At 41.9% G+C, this 19714-nt stretch overlaps 1 protein-coding gene across 2 annotated transcripts in view; it reads left to right on the top strand.

The window, feature by feature from the left end:
• The window catches only part of MED13L (mediator complex subunit 13L), a 307435-nt gene extending 290338 nt beyond the window's left edge, over positions 1-17097 (top strand). For both annotated transcript variants that reach the window (XM_023241452.2, XM_023241451.2), the window contains exons 24-31: positions 1183-1406; positions 1605-1747; positions 4879-5037; positions 6575-6751; positions 7968-8125; positions 10780-10941; positions 13030-13142; positions 14204-17097. In XM_023241452.2, coding sequence (XP_023097220.1) covers positions 1183-1406; positions 1605-1747; positions 4879-5037; positions 6575-6751; positions 7968-8125; positions 10780-10941; positions 13030-13142; positions 14204-14336 — 1269 coding nt within the window. In that variant the 3' untranslated portion in view covers positions 14337-17097. The remainder of the gene's footprint in view (positions 1-1182; positions 1407-1604; positions 1748-4878; positions 5038-6574; positions 6752-7967; positions 8126-10779; positions 10942-13029; positions 13143-14203) is intronic.
• Positions 17098-19714: the final 2617 nt, after the last annotated feature.

Here is a 19714-nt window from a genome sequence, read left to right as displayed (position 1 = left end):
AGTCGGACACTTAACTGACTGAGCCATCCAGGAGCCCCAGAATGATTATTACATTTTTAAAAAGAGAAGAATACTCATAAGAGAGACTCATAAAGCCTAAAATATTTACTATCTCTTCTTGTAGAAGTTTGCTGACTGCTACTCTAGTTTATTGCTGAAATGTGTATAATAACTATAAATAATGGTGACAACTAAATTTGGTCACAGTTTAACTGCATTGTTTGTCTTACTGGTAACAGCTAATGTTTTGATTTCTTAAATCACTCATACACACACACACACACACACACACACACTCACACACAAGTATAATTTACACACTAAAAAGTACCTGAGCATAAGTATACTGCTTGATGAATTTTCACTAAATACAGCTTGTAACAAGCACAAGAAACAAAACATAAGAAGCCTGTTCCCTTCTAGTCATTCTACCAGTAATCAGTATTCTCACTTAAAGCAGCAAAGTTTTGCCTGGTTTTGACTTTCATGTAAATTGAGGCACATAATTTATATATTTTTGTGTCTGACTTCTTTCACTCAGTGTCGAGATTAATCTATGCTGTTGCTTGTAGTGGTAGTTTTTTCGTTTCCTTACTGTTTGATATTCTGATTGTGTAACTATAACACAGTCTATCTTCCATTTTACTGTTGATGGGCATTTTTATTTGGAGTTATTATGATTAATCCCTGTCCTTTGATAAACATATATATCCATTTGATTGGGTCACAGGGTATGTGTGTTTGACTTTAGCAGATATTGTCAAACACTTTTCCAAAGTGATTCATCACCATCAGTGTATGAAAGTTCTAGTTGCCCCACACTCTCTCTCACCGATACTCAGTGTTTTCTTTTTTATTTGACTTTCTGGTGGGTATATAGTGATATCTCATTGTGGTTTTAATTTTTGCTGTCTTGATGACTAATGAAGTTGAGCTCATTTACTTACTAAAATAGTAATTTGTTTTAATAAAGAAGCATTGGTCTGATTGGGGTTTCCTAGCTGATGTCACTTACACAATCTTTGTTTTCTGTTTTACCATTATTATTTACGTATATAATACTGCTGGGGGGGGCAGTCTATCGTCATTACTCCCTATTGGTTTCAAGTGCTGTTCTGGGTTTTGTTGGAAATGTTGAGTTGAGTGGCGTTATGTTGACACTGACTTTTATTTTGATTTCAGCGACCCAGTCCAATCCAGCTTTACTCCCCTCCTTTTATATTGGCCCCAATTAAAGATAAGCAGACGGAGCTGGGAGAAACTTTTGGGGAGGCGAGCCAGAAGTACAACGTGCTCTTTGTGGGCTACTGTCTGTCTCATGACCAGCGCTGGCTTTTGGCTTCCTGCACTGACCTCCATGGGGAATTATTAGAAACTTGTATTGTAAATATTGCTTTACCAAACAGGTGAGGAGCCTGCGTGTTTATGCTACATATAAATCGATAACTGTGCCTTTCCTCAGATATGAGTCTTTCTGATTTCCCTGTCTAAATGCACTAGGCGCTGTGTGATGGGTGGGTTCTTTGGAATTTTCTGAGTTTTGTCTTACTAAGCGATAACTTTGACTCATTTGGGGACCCCTTCCCCACTTCTTTCTTTTGTAGGTCACGGAGGAGTAAAGTATCTGCACGTAAAATTGGACTACAGAAGTTATGGGAGTGGTGCATAGGTATTGTCCAAATGACATCCCTACCCTGGAGAGTTGTAATCGGCAGACTCGGGCGGCTTGGCCATGGAGAGCTTAAAGGTAAGAGACTCCTAAAGCAGTCAGTACAGGAAACAATGGAAAAGGGTTGAACTAATGTCCCTAACTGAGCTGAGGGAGAAAATGGTAGAGTTGGTAGTAAGAATAAAGCAGATTTATATTTCCTGATTCTTTTAAATGGACAGGATAAACCAGCAGTTTTTAAACTTCTCATTATCAACAAAACCATTTGCCAAAGAAATCTTAAATTTTGAACTCCAGTGTATCAGACAAAAAAGAATGTGTTAATGTAAAAGTGATAGTAAATTGAATTTCTAACATGTATTTTTGTACTGGGTCAGTGAGATCAAGTCAGTTTTAACATGAAAATTTAAAGAGAGATGGATGAGAGGAGAATCGATTTAGGTTTCTTTTATTATTTTTCATGATTGATGGTGATATAGTTTGTGTGTTTTTGTTTTGGTTGCACAAGAGCAAGACAATCCTGATTTACAAGGACAAGTAGGTGCAAGTTGGAATAGTCTTTATTCACGTTGCCACTGTCTGATATTTTTCAGCCTGGAAGCTTAAGAGAGCAGACTTTTTTTTAAGTTGCATGCCTAAATATACCTGCCAACTGCTAATATTTCCTGTCATAAATGTAACAGTCAGTCACAGAGCCCTAAAAGTAACTAACGACACAACTGATCGGTGGCAGCAGCCTTGTCTGGCTTTGAGCCCAGCTCATTTGCTGTGCTGGTGTAGCTACTTTGCATGAGCAGTATGCATAGGCCTACCTTATTTTTTTAAAGCCTTATTAATTAATGACACATTTATAAGAAGTTCAATACATACATAGAGATGGGGGAAGTTTCCTTCTAAGGTCTCCACAAAAGCAAAGCACAGATTAGCTTGGTGGTTTTGTGCATGCAGGTGTATTAGAGCCGAGTCAGCAGACTTTCTAAGGAAAGGGCCAAGTAATAAATATTTTCAACTTTGCAGGCCAGCTTTTCACCATTGCAGCTTCTCAGCTCTGCTGTTGTAAAGTCAGAGCAGCCATAGATAGATAATACCTAAGTGAACGGGTTTGGCTGTGTTCCAATAAAACTTTATTTAGCAAAAAAAAAAAAAAAAAAAGGCGGTAGGCAGGATTTGATCTGCAGACCATAGTTTGCGGACCCTTGCATTAGAATGCGTATATTGGGGGCGCCTGGGTGGCGCAGTCGGTTAAGCGTCCGACTTCAGCCAGGTCACGATCTCGCGGTCCGTGAGTTCGAGCCCCGCGTCAGGCTCTGGGCTGATAGCTCAGAGCCTGGAGCCTGTTTCCGATTCTGTGTCTCCCTCTCTCTCTGCCCCTCCCCCGTTCATGCTCTGTCTCTCTCTGTCCCAAAAATAAATAAATGTTGAAAAAAAAAAAAAAAAGAATGCGTATATTGTTTCTTTGCATGAAATTTATATCAGGTATTTGTGGAGTCCCTGAAATAAAACCTCTCACGCGATTCAGCTTGGATTATAGCAAGTGCTCTAGTCAGTGAACTATCAGGATTTAATGGCAGTTTCTACGTGTATTAAATTACAGAAGTATTAGGCAGCTGTTGGGAATCTATTGTGTGCAAAATTTTTTTTACTAGTTATACTGTAGGCCAATAGAAAATATTACCCTTTTCATTTTTTAAAGAATAGCATACTTATAATGAATCTTCTATCAGTAGCCTGGAGGTCTGATGCATTGGGGGATTCATTTCATTTCTGTCAGAAGTCCTATCCTCTCTCCTGGTCGGCCTTGTAGTCAATCTTATCTCTTAAAGGGTTTGAGCTACTCTTAACCCTTGGGAAAAGTCAGAATAGAATAGAAAAGGAGAAGAGGGGATAAAAACGTAGCCGTGTCTAGTCACTTGGTGACTGTCTTGGACAGTTACGAAGGCCATTGCCTTCCCTTGTATAATTTTTTAGAAGGGGCACTCTTCTTATCTTTTACGGGAAAGGGGTAGAAGTGTGACTGATCCCATCAAAAGGTTGAGAGAAAATGTGCTTTTGAGGGATAAAGACACCAAGAAGAGCCTAGTGTACAGGAAGTCAGTTTACCAATCTGTATTTCATCCCTTTGGGGATGTAAGGCCCGCACCACATTGCATTTCTGTGGGAGCCTGTAGATTTCAGTTAGCTTTGTGAATTTCTGTTTTTTATCACCAGTGTTTGTGATAAAATTCAGGTAATGCTTTTCCTTTCTTACTTGGTTTTAAATACAGAATTCACACCTGTTTGATTTTTGTATAATTTTCAAAAATACATTCTTCATGACTTGGCCACTTTTATTGTAGCCACTTCAGTTGGAGGTTTTTTAGGAAGAAGAAACAAGAAAAAGTTGTTCCTTTCACCTCTTCACAGGGAGACCAGCTTCTTTGAAAGAAAGCAGAGAACCTGTGGTGGAGTAGGCTTTCGTTGGTGGACACGATACGGGTGGCAGTGTGCTGCCACAGGAATGTGACGTGTGTTGGGGGTCAAAAGAGAGGTCTAAGTCCTTTTCCATTCCTGGAGTAACATAACCCTCTACAGTTCTCTGAGTACACATAGTACCTTTGGGTGAAGGCAGTAAACAAATACTAGAAAGAAAACTTAGGCCAGCGTTTTAATCTGAACAATTAGTGTCACATCATTTGGAGCGCTTCACTCACACCCATTGTTTATCAGCTCTTTGGGGCCTTCTACGAAGGGTTCCCCTTGTTTCTGCTCAGCTTGCCTTTCCCGGAAACAGTCAACAGACAGCAGTAAACAGAACTGAGGTTTGCCCCCCGTTGTGCATTCTTCTAATGAAAAGGAAGGGCTGATAGGGGCAGTGAAAGAACCAGACATGGAGTAAGAGGAGGAGGAGCAAGGATGGACCAGACTGGCCTCATCCTCAAAGAACATTTGAAGCACCTAAATCTGTTTGGGTCTGTGCCGGACTCTCCCAGGTCATTTCAGACATGATTTCAGCATACAGAATAGGAGGCCTTTTGTGTCTTCGTTAATGACGTGTAAGGGAGGCCAAGTAACATTTTCTTTGTAACGAGGAGGGGAACCTGTGTAAAGCCTTATTCCCTTTGGGGCCCAGTCCTGGAAATTCAATTACCAGGCAAATCCGGTAAAACGCTCAAACCTCCTATCACGATGAATTTCTGAAGACTGCGTGTGACTGTGATACTTGGTTTCAGATTGGAGTATCCTCCTTGGCGAATGTTCACTACAGACAATCAGCAAACGGCTCAAGGACGTGTGCCGGATGTGTGGGATCTCTGCCGCTGACTCTCCCTCTATCCTTAGTGCCTGCCTGGTTGCCATGGAGCCCCAGGGGTCCTTTGTAGTGATGCCAGGTAAATCTCCTCTTACCGTTTTCATTAATTAGGTTATCACATCAGTTCAGTCCGTTCTGTCTTCAAGTCTACAGACAAGTGTAGAATAGATCTTTGTTATCTTTGTGAGAAAAGATTGTATTTAGGGTTCAAAAATTTGGTCTCTTCTAAGGGGAGTGGTCTGTGATTTTGTTATCTCTGTTGACCGTAGTTTGGAAGACAGCATAAGTCCCGGATATGACTGAGAGCTCTTAGAGTCGTGGCCAGTTACTGTTGCCCGACCCTAATTTGTTGTTAGTGTATGAGGATCACCCTCCAAAAACCACGAAAGTGAACACCACCCTGATACGTGTTGGAGTGTGTGTTTGAAGACACATATTTGACGGAATCTGTAAGCAGCCTCCAGAGGATATTTGCAGTGTTTCTGATGTGGTTGCGGAGGAACGGTGAGGCAAATAGAGCTGGAAGAGTTGGCACAGTATCCGGCCCGTGGTAAGCTCTCAGCAAATGCGACTCCCAGTGTGTGGATAGCCAGAAGATTGTGGCCACAGAAGTTTTAAAAAATTAGCAACTAAGCAATTTGGTAATTTTTTAGCTAAGCAGTTTTATACCTTTTTTTAGTCTGTTCTTATCCTCCAGTTCTCTCTGATCAGATGGGAGATTCCATCCCCATAAACACCAGTAGTGTTAGGTGAGATGATGTTATTTGCCATCAGTCCAGTGAGAGGCAGATGTCCTGTGTTGGCCTCATTAGGCCCCAGGTTACTTGTTGCCTGCACCGCTTGGGCAGATTTCACAACGTCTTTGTTCTGTGTCCTCACGATGAAATGGGGATAATAGTTCTACCTCAGGGTAGCTACGATGACTGAGTGAGATGACGTCCGTGAATAAGGAGTTCGGCACAGAATCTGGCACGTAGTAAGCATTCAATAAATGTTAGTTGTAATAGTTATTCGCTGAATGGTACCGTGTCTACAGAATTGTGTTATTTAGGAGAACTTTATAAATTGTGAGCAACCACAGGAAAAGAGAAAATAGATCTATTTTAGAACTACTTCTTAAATAAGTAGTTAAAACATAGTTGGTGGTGGGGCGCCTGGGTGGCTCAGTCAGTTGAGTGTCTATCTCTTGATTTCAGCTCAGGTTGTGATCCCAGGGTGGTAGGATCGAACCCCGTGTTGGGCTCGGTGTTGAGCGTGGAGCCTGCTTGGGATTCTCTGTCTCTGTGCCCCATTCACACACACACACACTCTCTCCCCTTCTAAAATACAAAAGTAGAAATTTAAGAAAAAAAAATTTTGGTGGGCTCAGTCTGATTTTATTTTAACCTTTCCCATGTTCAGTGAGGCTTGGATTATTACAGCCCTGTGCTTAGAGTCTATTTCTTGGAAGCTGTTTTAAGAGTGAGGTCGAACTTCAGATGTGTATCCATCCTGGCAGTCGTGTCAGACTCCTGTCTCTCCAGTTCAGGTTCTCCTGTAACTTCGTTTCTGGAGTTACTTACCGACGCACAGAAGGAATTGGTACACTTCGCTCTCTTTCTCTGTCTTTTTGAAAGACGCTGTCACAATGGGCTCTGTATTTGGCCGAAGCACCGCGCTGAACATGCAGTCGTCGCAGCTGAACACCCCTCAAGATGCCTCCTGCACACACATCCTGGTGTTCCCCACCTCGTCAACCATCCAGGTGGCCCCGGCAAACTATCCCAACGAAGACGGGTTCAGCCCCAACAACGGTGAGTGTGGAAGGCGCGAAAGGGAAGAAGAGCTCCAGGTCTCCCACAGGAGCAGAGCTAAAGGGTGCGCTCGGCGCCCTGCTGCATGTGTTGCAATAAGCAACGTAGAGAACGTGAAGAGGGTATTCGGGGTTGGGGCAGTCTGTCTGGCCTTGAAGATTTGTGTGCACTGTTACCGAGCCCAAATAAATATTTCCCTCTCTCGCATAATTAGGGTTCTGTTTATCACTAACGGCAAAAAAATACCCGGTTGTAGTGTCCTGCACATGGGTGCCACGCTTGCAATAAATAGTTGGTGATCGGATTGGAGAAGGATGAAGACCACTAGGCATGAAGTAGCTCCTGTCTCTAGCGGTCGGGGGGAATCCATTATTTGATTACTTGATTTGATTATTCTTAATCAGTGTTTTTGGTTTGAATATCTATTAAGGCATTTGTTAAGCAGCGGCTGTTTATAAACTGTAAAATGTGCAGTATTATGTAGCCATTTGCATTGGTTTTTGAAGAATTTTTAATACCTACCAACATTTACTCTTGTTAAATGGGGAGGGTAAAAGGATACCAAGTTCTATATACAGTCTGATCATAATGGAGTAACGATATGCGAATAAGAATTGTAGCAAAAATGTTCACGGTAATTGCATTTTGGGTGATAGTTTTCCCTTTTTATACTTCTCTTTCCAAATTTTCTGTTGTGCGTGTACCTTACTTTTATAATGTGGGAGAGGATTTCTTAGTGAAAACATCATGCTTTGATCTGCTTTTGGAATGGGTCTCCAATTTCAGGGCAAGTTCACACCTATTAACATGCATTAATTCAGCCTCTGGTATTTTAGATGCTAATTGGATGCATGGACAGAGTCTGCTGTTTTCTTGGATGGTGTCAATTTTAACTTTGTTTAATAATTAAATTGCTTCTTTAGCTGTTTTGCCATTTTTTTATGTGCCCTTGGAGGCTCTACAGAGCGTGGAGTTTTGTTTTATGTTCTTTATTTCTCCAGTCTGTTAATACTTCACATTAGAAGATCATTGAACAGAATATAAAATGAAAAAAACAATTTTCAGTACCTCCCATCCAGTAGACACACATTAAATCTTCCCACGTTGTTAACAGCATGCACTTGTAATGGTGATGGGCCGACAAAACAGTATGTTGTTGAAGTTGCGGATATAGATTATTTTTGAAATCTTTGTGCTTTTTCTCCCTCCTTTCTAGATGACATGTTTGTTGACCTTCCATTCCCAGATGATATGGATAATGACATTGGCATCTTAATGACTGGCAACCTCCATTCCTCTCCCAACTCCTCCCCAGTTCCTTCCCCAGGCTCTCCTTCTGGAATTGGTGTGGGCTCTCACTTCCAGCATAGTCGGGTAAGAACGATCTGAAGGAGGGCCTTCAGGGGCAGTAATCCTCCAGAAGTGTGATTGCCTGCCTCTTTGCTTTGTGCGCCTTTCTTCCTGATGGTCTTGGTCCCTGGTGTGAGCGAAATCAGTGTGGAAAAGTGACTCTGTAGTTGTTCTGTTTTGAATGATGGCAGGAATTTGAAAGAAATGCGTTCTTACTCCCCAAAATGTTCCTGATGAATATGTTTTATCAGCAGGAAGGCATTTTGCAATGACTGGTTTCTTAGCAAAAATTAGTTTTGGTCGATTGGTTGCTGCTTCCCAGTTATTTCTTATTTTTTGCCAAAATAGTGGCTTTTCAGAGGCTAGTTCAATGGCCCTGCTTTTTTAACACGTAAAGTAACTGTGTTAATTGAAGGACACATTGTTGATGGTTGATTATTCTGAGATGAGCCTTACTGTTCTTGTTTTCCATCCTGGTGCCTTTGTTTATACAGTTCCAGTCTTCTCTGGAGCTAGCTGCCAAATGGCAAGGGCCCACAGGTTGATTTTGGAGAAGTGTCCAGGTTAATGCCCTAGGACTAAGACAAAACGCCAGGGTTTACAACCAGTTTCACCTTTAAATATCCCAGGGATATTGGAGGTGGATTAACAGAGGATTGAAGAGTCAAAGGTTCTGCTCTAGCTTGTGTTAACTTTGTTTAAAAGCTAGATGATTCATGGGGCGCCTGGGTGGCTCAGTCAGTTAAGCGTCCCACTTCAGCTCAGGTCCTGATCTCACTGCTGCTCATGGGTTTGAGACCCATGTCGGGCTCTGTGCTGACGGCTCAGAGCCTGGAGCCTGCTTCCGATTGTGTGTCTCCTTCTCTCTCTGCGCCTCTCCCACTCACACTCTGTTTCTTCCTCTCAGAAATAAATAAACATTAAAAAAAAAAAAGGTAGATGGTTCATGCCTTATTACTCTTTTGTACCTTCTGTTTAAAATATGAGATTGAGGGTTTAAGGCATAGAAAAATGGCTATGTCTAATATCTTAAAGTGGGCAGGAATAACCAACTCTGCTCACACTCATTTAGACACAGAATTGTAGTTAGAGGACTTAGGTTGCTGTCTGTGGAACTTTATTGCCAGCCTGGAGTTCACTGAAGGACAACCAAGAGAAAAGATTTAAAACGTTAGTCAAAGAGCAGATAAAACCAGGGAAGAGCAACTCAGTAAACTATCCTCATGGAGCTACCTCTCTCCCATTTTTCCTTTCTAGAAGGAAGGGATTTCAAATGTGTTTATTTCCTCCATAGTCATTTGCCAGTTAATGACAGTTTATTGGTTCTTTGGAGATTGGTGTGATAGGAACCAGGTCCACCGATTTTACATTAAGTAGTTGTAATTTAGGATTAATGTGAATTCTAGAGGCAAATAGCAACTGAGAGTGCATGCCTTAGAGTTTGGTAAATGGAGCTCAGAGTTCCAGCTGTATGGCTTCTAGCTTTGTGGCATTGAACAAACTCGCTTGACCTGTCTTAGCCTTAGTTACCTTATCTGTGAAATGGCAATAACAGCAACTCCCTTTCTGTAGTGGTGGTTGTAATTTGGTTTATCCATTAACAAAGAATTGGTAATTGAAGTGTAAGGTTAGTTTTGTAAGAAACAGAGGTTTGCTGTATTTTCTGCCTCTGTTGGAGCCTCAAGCCCTAAGTCTGTAATGGAGTGTCAGAGTTTAAACCGCACTGTTTTCTGAAGCTAGTCAGGCGGCCTTTTCTCGGTCCTCAGCACCTGCAGCCCGCTGACCCGCCCCCCCTCCCTGAGAGGCTTTCAGTATTTCCTCTTTCTGAACCATTAAACATTCTTCGATATCCAATTAAGACATTACAACAGGGAAAAGAATTTGTTCAAGGCTGGGGTAAGTTTTTATTTTTTAACCAAAAATACAACTTGATGTAATAGTTGGGGATGATTTTTTCCCCTGAAAACAGAAGGCCTTTGAAAACAAACGATTACTTATTATTGCTTGCATAATAATAATTTCATAATTGCTTTCAACCCTTGAAGCCAGCTAAAAGAATCAAAGATGAGGAAAATGCCAGTGGCAGAAATGCACAGTCAGGCTCTTGCAGGAGTCTTGTATTTAAGGAGATGGCGGAGAGTGAAAACAAGGCCTCTTCACAGGCAGATCTCCCCCTGCTGGGAGGTCAGAGACACTGGCGCCACCCAAAGAGCCGTGAAGTGTCCTGTTTTCCCAGTGTCCGCGTTGTTGACAGTAGACGGTCAGGTGCGCTTGTGTATTTTAGTTGGTTGCTGGTGAAGGAGCACCTGGGCTTGGGGGCTCCCTCAGCTGCCGGAGTCCATTCTTCCCGCGTGTAGCTGGATGCCGGATGCCACGGAACGCACCCAACATTTAACAGAAAAGAAACCAGAGCAAATAAACCTGTATTTGCTTGACTGATGTAGTTAGTTTTGCTGGTACCTTCTGCCTGGGCCCTAGTGTTCATCCGATGTCTGTCCATGCAGCAGGGACCGTGCCTCTCCTTGGTGACCTTTCTCGGTCACCTGGCGTTTTTGTGTGAAAAGCTGTCAGAAGGGGGACTGTGATGTGCAGAGGGACTTGATAAAAAGTTGATTTTCAGAGCTTTATTTGAAGTGTCTGTCACATGCTGATCATGCTCTCGGGACTTTGTTTTTCAGAGTCAGGGTGAGCGTCTTCTTTCTAGAGAGGCACCCGAGGAGCTGAAGCAGCAGCCCCTGGCCCTTGGGTATTTCGTGTCAACTGCCAAAGCGGAGAATCTCCCCCAGTGGTTTTGGTCATCGTGTCCCCAGGCTCAGAACCAGTGCCCCCTCTTCCTAAAGGTTGGTTTGGTGTCATATTTGAATTTTGGGGGGAGGAGTGACTTCTGCTGAAATTGTCTCAGTCACCACAGTCTCACTGTGTCCGCTGTGTCTTTCACATCTACTTATACTCTGAGGACATTTTCATTACAGTTGCAGGCGGGGAGCAGGATTTAGGAGACAAACCCGAAACCACATCACAAGGGAAGCAATCACGTTAACCCAAGGAGGAGACTTTGTGGGGCCCTCAGGGCCCATGTCGGGTGGATACGTGGTCGTATGTAACAGTCTTTCTCCCAAGTCCACAATGCATTGCCACCGGTGAAGTTAAGCTTGGGTGGATGTGATCATTGTGGGCTGAACTCTCCCCCTTTGCCCCCCCTCCCCCACAAGCTTCAGCTTTCTTCATTAGAGTAGGGCAAGAGGCAGCTAAATTTACATTTATTTACACATGCTCCTTCCTGTATGTGTCTTAGAACCTTTTATGCAAATTAAGGGTTAAAATAAAAGATCTCCTACTTCCAGTTTGGATGAAAGAACCTGGAATGAAATCCATGTCTCAACCACAGATTGGCAAAAGGCCTCAAGTTTGACAACATGCTCCATTGGCAGAACTGTGGAGAGATGGCCCTGGTGCCAGTAGGGCAGCCAAGCGATACAGCCCCACACATTTCCCTTTTGATGCAGCGAGGCCACCTCTGGAAATCTATTCAGAAGAAACTGACAAAACCAAAAAATGATAAATGTAAAAGATTAGAAACACCGGAACGGTCCACCAGTAAAGAACTGGCCGAATAAACCAGTGTATCCATTCAGTGGGGTGTTAGTTATCCATAACAAAGTGAGGATGATTATAATATAATCATTCTGTGGAGTGTAGGTTACCTTGTAGTAATTGATAAAGTGTGTGCAAACACACACACGCACACACACACACACACACACACACACACACCCCTACTTGTATTTTCTAAAAGGAATACGGAAGGTTAAACCAAAAACAACTGAAGCAGTTTCTTTCAACTAATGGCTGTAACATATTATTATGAAATCAAGGAAGTTCTACCACATAAGTCAGTGTCGTCTTTATTTTGAATTAGACTTGTCACTGTGAACCTAGATTTATTTTCTCCTCTTAGGAGAGATACACATATTTTTTAGCTCGGTCTACTGAAAAAGCTTACGAGCAGCGACAGGATCAGGAAACAGTGGTCTTGCTGCACTTGTGGTTCTGAAATACCATTTATCATTCAAAAGAAACGGAGTTCCTTTGAAGAATTGACTGATTTGTAGGTCTGAAGTAAGAAATATTCAAGATGAACCTAGGATATGTTGTCACACCTAAAAGCAAGGAAGTTACTTAAGATAATTAGAGTTACTTCAAAGGGCCCGCCAACTGGAGGGTTCCCATTGCCCAAGGATGGGACAATTTGAACATAAAAAAGAACAATGGTAGCAGTAGATTGAAACAAATCCAAGGGTTCGTGCTGAAAACCAGAATATTTTAGTCACCCTTTGAAGCTACTAGAACAACAGTTGGTTAGTCTGAAACCTAAAAAATAAAGAAGCATTTATGTTAGCTGTCCTCAACACACTGCCTGTCTCGGTTATTTCATCACGTGTGCTAAAGCCATGATAGCGGGTGGGGCGTGCCGGGAACCTGCTGACGGCAGCGATGAGCCGAGCTGCACGTGGGGCGGCGCACATTCACGCCTCTCGAGGTGAGGCATAGGGAGCACGTAGCGCCAGCCACCAAGTGTGCTTGCACCCCGCGCCCTCCCCGTCCCCCAGAAGGATCTGAGCCGAATTGAGCCTCTAGATCTGTCCACTTACGGGAAGTCAGGATGGAAGAACGTGTTACACAACCACCACAAGGGCAGAGTCGGCCGTATCCAGGCCATGGAGATGGTGGGGCCTTTTACAGATGAAGACCTGAAGAGGCACATTATCGAATCATTTGTGACGCACTGGTATTTGCAAAGCTAGCTTTTTTTCCCACCTCCAGGGTGCGGAGTTCTTGGGGATCACATCAGGGTTACCGAGAGCTTAAAACTGAGGCTTCTGGGAGCCGAGAGGCCGGGAAGGTAACCGTGTTTGTTCTCTTGCCAGGCTTCGCTGCACCACCACATTTCTGTAGCACAGACGGATGAACTTCTCCCTGCCAGGAATTCTCAGCGGGTTCCCCATCCTCTTGACTCCAAAACCACATCTGACGTTTTAAGGTAGATTGTTTTAAGGCAAAATAGCAGTTACAGCTTGCTACAGTCTTCCTCTAGTTTTGTTTTTCCAAGGTGTTTACCTAAAGTGTGGAAAAGGCGCTGCCTTTTGTGCAGCGGAGTACCGTCTGAGCGGCCAGGGAGAGCTGCGTGCAAAACCCCGCATACGAGCGCGGGTCAGGGAGACTGGTATTCTTGGTTCTGTTGGACGCGTGTGTGCACGTACAGTGGCCCGTGCTTCCTGTGTAAAGGAGACGTTTTATGGTGATGAAAATAGATTAGAATTAGGGGTGGGTGGTTAGAAGACCGAGCCTGGGACATAGAGCACTTGGCTTTGAAAGCATTTTGTACTCCCCCTGACATAGATTATATAAATAAAATTGGAGCATAAATTCCACAGTTGGGAAATATCTCCCAGAAGTGTATGCTAATTCTCTCGCACTTTAACAGACCATGAACATTCTCCATGTACCTTGAGGAAGTATGCAAGCGTCTTCTAGTGTTCGCTAATAACTCTTAAATGATTTAGAAGTTATAGTTAAGCGAGAATCCAGTCACCATGATTTTTCAGGCTTTCAGGGTCTGTAGTGCAGCACTGTCCAGTAGAACCATAATGTGAGCTGCGTATCTAATTCAGTTGTTTTTAGTAGCAACATCAAAATAATAAAATAAATGGATGAGGTTAATTTCAAAAATAAATTTATCAGCTTTATCAAAGACACATCAAAGTAATATCAAGTATATGAAAAGCAGTATCATTTCAGTAGTTGACCCACATGAAAAGATTCATGAGCCATCTCGCCTGCTTTTTTAAAATACGAGTTCCTTGAAATCCAGCACCTCTTTTTGACCTACAGCGTATCCGAATCCACTTGGTGGCCGTGGCTGCCATACTGGACAGTGTGGGTCTAGATGAGGTGGGCACGGGGGGAAAAGAACCACGAGGAAACCCGGGGGCAAGCGAAAGACTGACATACACGGAGCCTCGTCCTGCTGACTTGTGGAACGTTAAGATGTAAAAGCACCGCTGTGGCCCGTGGCCCTGACCTGTGTACTCTCTCCGGCAGGTTCGTTTTGGAGCAGTACAACGCTCTGTCCTGGCTCACGTGCAATCCGGCCACCCAGGACCGCACCTCCTGCCTTCCCGTCCACTTTGTGGTGCTCACTCAGTTGTACAACGCCATCATGAACATACTTTAATTGGAGAAGCACTTGTTCTCTCTGGCTCGGTTCCTCCTCCCTGCAGCCTGAGTCCAAGGAACCTGCTACACTCTGCACGTGCCCCACACGCTCTTCTTGAGAGACCGCTCTCCACAGTCCTGCACTGTGACTACTCCTCGGCAGGCACATGTCATTTCTGCAGTGTTCATTACCAGAGTGATGCATTGACACTTCTCTCATGGACCTGGAAACTTCCATAAGCGGTGACTTCTAGCCAGTGTTCTGGTGTGTGCAGCCCCGAACCACGGGTCCACAGGAAGTTTTTGGTGGTGGTGGTGGTGGTTTTAAGAGGGCAACAGAAGAGACAGTATCCTTTTGCACAAGAGTCTGTGTTTCCAGTCTCCGTTTAAGAACAAGGGCAGTTTAGCCCTTTTGGATGAAATCCTCTAGTTACTGGTGTGTGGCCTGTGGGTTACCTGAACTCCATCATCTGGAACTTTTTAAAAATAAGAACCAGCTCAAGTATATGATTTCATAATGGGGTTTCTGTCTCCCTAGTGGTCCCATCTAGGTTGGCATGAATGCTTTGGTCGACTTCATACCTGTGTGTAGATACAAAAGGTCTGGAGACATCTTCATTTTGTTTATTTATTTTAAGTTGTTTTGTCATATGTTTTTTTGTGACTTTTACTTTTTTTAAGTCATGAGGACCAGGTACAGTAGCTGAAACCCAACTCAGACCCACCATAGGATTCTTTGACTACATACCTCTGTCCTAGAAGCCGGAAAAGGAGTGAAAACAGATTGGGGAGACATGCCTAAAAAGTAATATATTCAAAACCACCCAGCGGTAGGCTTTATTAAGAACAAACTGGGTAAAACATTCTGCCATGTTTCTTATTAAAAGCGGCCAGCGTTTCATGAAGGATAACATTTTTATACAGAAGGCAGTCAAGCTCCACCCAGAGCCATGGAGGCAAGTACCTTCATTAGTTTTATATAGTCACAACGGAAATATATTTTCTAGTGAATTCTTATTGAAAGCCAGGTCTCTCCTCTCATTAGATCAAAAGGGACTCATGTACATATCATAATTGAAAGTGTTTGCTCATAAAATCAGTTATAAATATGGTGACTTTTTTCTGGACCATAGGAATATTATTTCAAAGAAATATTACAACTTAACCATTAAATTAGTACTTGAAGTTGAGCCTTTGTGGTGGGACTTTTTAAAAAAAAAAAAATGCCTTTTTAAAGCATTAATGGCTAATTGAAGTATTTTATGACTCCTCATTCCAGGCCCAAGAGGGTTGTCTTTAAGACCCCATTTCTGACCCTGACGTCGCAGCGCGTTTCTGTCTGAGGGCAGTGGGCGCGGGCTTGCCTCCCGCAAGCCGCGCTGGTCAGGCTGTCGAGCTCTAGTCATCTGTGGAGAGAGAATCATGCAAATTTTAAAGTTCTTCCAAGAGACTTCCATATCCTGGTTATTAACAAAAAAAAAAAAAAAAAAAAAAAAAAAAGAAAAAAAGAAAAAAAAAGAAAATGTAATAACTGATATGATTTTGTAAAAGTATTTTTCTTGAAATAATCTAACGTTTAAAACATTATATTAAAAAAAAAGTTGTGTGGTGGGAATATGTAAGCAGAGAAATAACTTGTAAATGGATAATTTTATTCTCTGTACCACCAGTTGGGGGTGGGGGTGACTTTCGCAATGTATAGGTTAAAAAAATCTGATATATCAAACCATTTGTATCTAATGTGTACAGTGTAAAATTGACTTTAAAAATATTGCAGTGCTATTTTTTCTTAATCAGAAAGGAAAATTCTCAAGGCCTTTTGAAGAGCATAGATGATGAAGATTGTAAACTTGTATAAAATTATCTTGGTGAGAAGACAAATTGTAAAGTAGATATTTGTAATCTTTTACCACTTTGGGGTTGCTTTTTTTTCCCAGAATTCATCAGAACTTTGACTTTTTTTTTTTTTTTAATATGGGCTGTTTTTAATGCAGGGGCTTTTCTTCCCTAGAAACCCAATTCTAAGCAAAAAAAGAAAAAAACCACAAAAAACAAAAAAACCCCTACAAAAATTAAAAAAAAAAAAGGCAGCAAAGGGTAGTTTTCATCTGGTGTCTTTTATTTAAGTTTTTTAAGTTAAGAAAAGCTGGTGACATATTTATACGTTTTTGTGCAAAAATAAATGAATGGCAATAGATTTTAAAAAATCTTATTATGTACTTCTGTGTGAAAAAGTCTGTATAATATTTCCCTTAAATATGCATTATTTTACTTGTGAGTTTTTTACTGAATTAATCTGAAATGTACAAGCCCTGGATTTGCTACAGAGTGAGAAGTTATTTTATTTTTTTTTTTATTTTTAATTTTGGAAATTCTGCAGAAATCAGAACTCTTACCATGGTTTGAACTAAAAGGGGGAAATGGGGAGGGGAGAGGGGCGGGGTTGTCCAGCATGCTTGTATGTATATTTCAGAACCTTTTTTAAATGTAAAAGCTGTACATTTCTGGGAAGTTCTGAATTTCTTTGGTTTCCTTTTTTCCTTCAAGCATTTTGCAGTGAGCTTCTTTTATATATAGCAAACAATTTGAAAGAATACAAAAATATGTGAAGTTCATTTAAAACCACAGTATCGCGCTGGGACAGTACACTAAGAGACTTTGATAAAAAGAAACAATACTAAAAGGCCTCCATTTTAAATGTCATTCATATATACCTTGTGAATGAGAGCTATATACTTTTACACACTTTTTTAGAGGAATAAATTATTGAATTACTGAAATTTGAGTGGCTTTTTTCCCTCCCATCCTGCCTCTGTAACAGAATCATCTAAGCCTGTTCAAAAGGTGCATGATTGAATAGTCCTTGGCTAGTAGCCGGGCTCTACCTTCCAGAGTAACACGGGCATCGACTTTTACTGCCCTAATCACCCTCACCAGCACCTGTTCTCAGACTGTATTCTCATTCTCATGCTCCAGGGTACAACTGCATTCCTAGAGCAGTGCTTAGAGACTACGCATGCACGCGCGCACACACACACACACACACACACACACACACACACACACACACAGCATTGAGTTAGGAGCCCTTGTGTTTAGTTCTTTAACTGTTTTGAATAGATCAGATCTGTGTCTCCCAGTTCTAAGATTGTAGTCAATCCTAGGAGACATTACAGGTCTGTTTTCTACTTCCTTTCTCTTCATGGTCTGGGCCAGTTTCTTTTTGATGTGCCTTAGAAATAACAGATCTCTCCTTGTTCTCTGCCCCATTTATAGGCTGGTGAGAGTAGTGTGCCATTGAACACCCCGGGTACAAGCAGGGCTCTGGTGGACCGTGCGGCAGCCACCGTGGTATTCCCCTGGGGTCCATCCAGTAGGAAAAACCTGCGTGCTCTTAGGAGCAGAATCTCGTACTAAAGTGGTGAACCCCAGGACTTGGCAGAACTTACAGAGTTTGGATAAACCGAAACCTTGCTTTTAATCTTCTTCTATTTAGAGATCTACACATTGTTCTGAATTTAATGTTGTCTGAATGTAGAGGTAAAGCTGTTGACACTACTCGGCCTCAGTTATTTTATCCGCAGATAAGGGACAAGGCTGAGTCTCTGAGAAATGCTTCGCAAACGCAACGCCGTGACCATGTTATTATAGTTGTACCATCGAAGACGGCGAAAAGCGAGGCCACGTTTCAGTTAGAAGACCATTTTGATGTCTGTCTCGTCAGTCACCAGCCACGGCGCTGTAATGCTGCTCGCCACAAAAGCATTAAACAACTACACGCTTCCTGCATCCGTCGTAATCAGGCTGGGCCCCTTAATCATCAGAATTAGATGGTATTTCTTCAGATGTTCATTAGTTCAGATACTTAGCTCATACATCGGATGGGACTTTATCCAACAGTTTGGGGAGGTGGTTTTCATAAGCACTAGCTGTACCAATTTGGCGACAGTAGCTAAACCTCTTTGAGGCAGAGAAGTTATTTCTCAAATGCATTTAGACATTTTGCACATCAGGTGTAGATAAATCTGACCAGGCACTCAAGAACCATCAGCCTCCAGCCGTTTGCTCCGCTCGGATTCCATACAACGCCAGCCCCTTCACCCCCTCCAGTGATGCCATAGCATCGTTTAATGTTCTCGCTGTTCAGGAAGTTGCGGGACAAGGCATTTGTTCCCAACTGTCAACAAAGCCAAAAGAATTTTTTTGTAAAAATTGCAGTTTGTCAATGGAAGTTTTTTAAAAGCAGATTTCTCAGAAGACTCAACTCCAAAGCAGGAGCCACATACTGGAAACTGTCCTTGGTACTGGTCATTCATCCAACACAAGCCCTTACACAACGAACATTTTTTTCACTTTTGAATTCACTACATGCTCAAATCCTGCCAAGATGCGATTTTAATGTATCACCATGTTATCTTGGTGTTAAATGATTCGCTTCTTTATATCCCCTTGACAAAAAGGTCACTTTGACAGTAATTATTTCATGTTATTAATACCTAATGAGACACCATTAGAAAATTCTGTTGTGCCAGGTAAATTGTACGGTTGTAATGATTGCCCTGGGCATCTTATTCTACTTGGAACCAGATTTACCGGTCTTCCGCTCCTTCGCTTGAAAATTTCAGGTCAAGTTTAAAAAAGATTTGTTAACACTTACTGCTTCTGGCTAGAACTCTAAAAGTAATAGAAAGAAATAAAGTATACTTTATATATATATACATGAATAATCACTGTCAAATTATATATATATATATTATATATATATATAATTATATATATATATATATTGATGGTAAGAAATAAAAGTGGATGAGGAAGAAAACTTACTCTCCAGGACAGAGTTTGGGTAAGACTAAAATAGTGATTTTTCTCTGTAAATGTTATTTCCTCAATAAGCATTAGTTAGCAGGTGATAGGAAGGCACAGACAATGTGGGGGTCAGTGTTTTGTTGTTTTGTTTTAACAGCAGGGAAGTGAAAAAAGCACGTGTTTTATTAATCTGCTAAAAGCGGGCGTCTGGGCTGTTAACTCAAGGCTGTTCATTTACAGGTGGCAAAGCAAGTCTGTCCGAAGAGTGCTTACCATCGCCCAGTACTCAGAACAGGCAACCCATAGAAATGAGCACCTCTCAGTGTTTCAGTGTTTCCTGGCTATCGCTGCCTTCATTGCTTCATGGTCTCGTTAACAGATTAGGCATGTTGCAATCTACCTGTTTCATAAAGCCAGACGATATTCAGGAAGATTGGCCACGCCAGGGTGAAGAGTAAAGGGCTAATGCAAGAAATGTTTGCTCTGGGGGTAAATCAATTTGATTGAACATGAAAGATCATAATTGTTGGCTTATTTAATTTGAGCTTGAACATCTTTCAATAAGCATTTATAAGTTAGCTTCTCTTC

The sequence above is a fragment of the Felis catus genome, chromosome D3 (assembly GCF_018350175.1).
Source record: "Felis catus isolate Fca126 chromosome D3, F.catus_Fca126_mat1.0, whole genome shotgun sequence".
NCBI classification, from domain to species: domain Eukaryota; kingdom Metazoa; phylum Chordata; class Mammalia; order Carnivora; family Felidae; genus Felis; species Felis catus.
The sequence above is the reverse complement of the archived record's forward strand: the minus strand, read 5'-3'. Positions and strand labels throughout refer to the sequence as shown.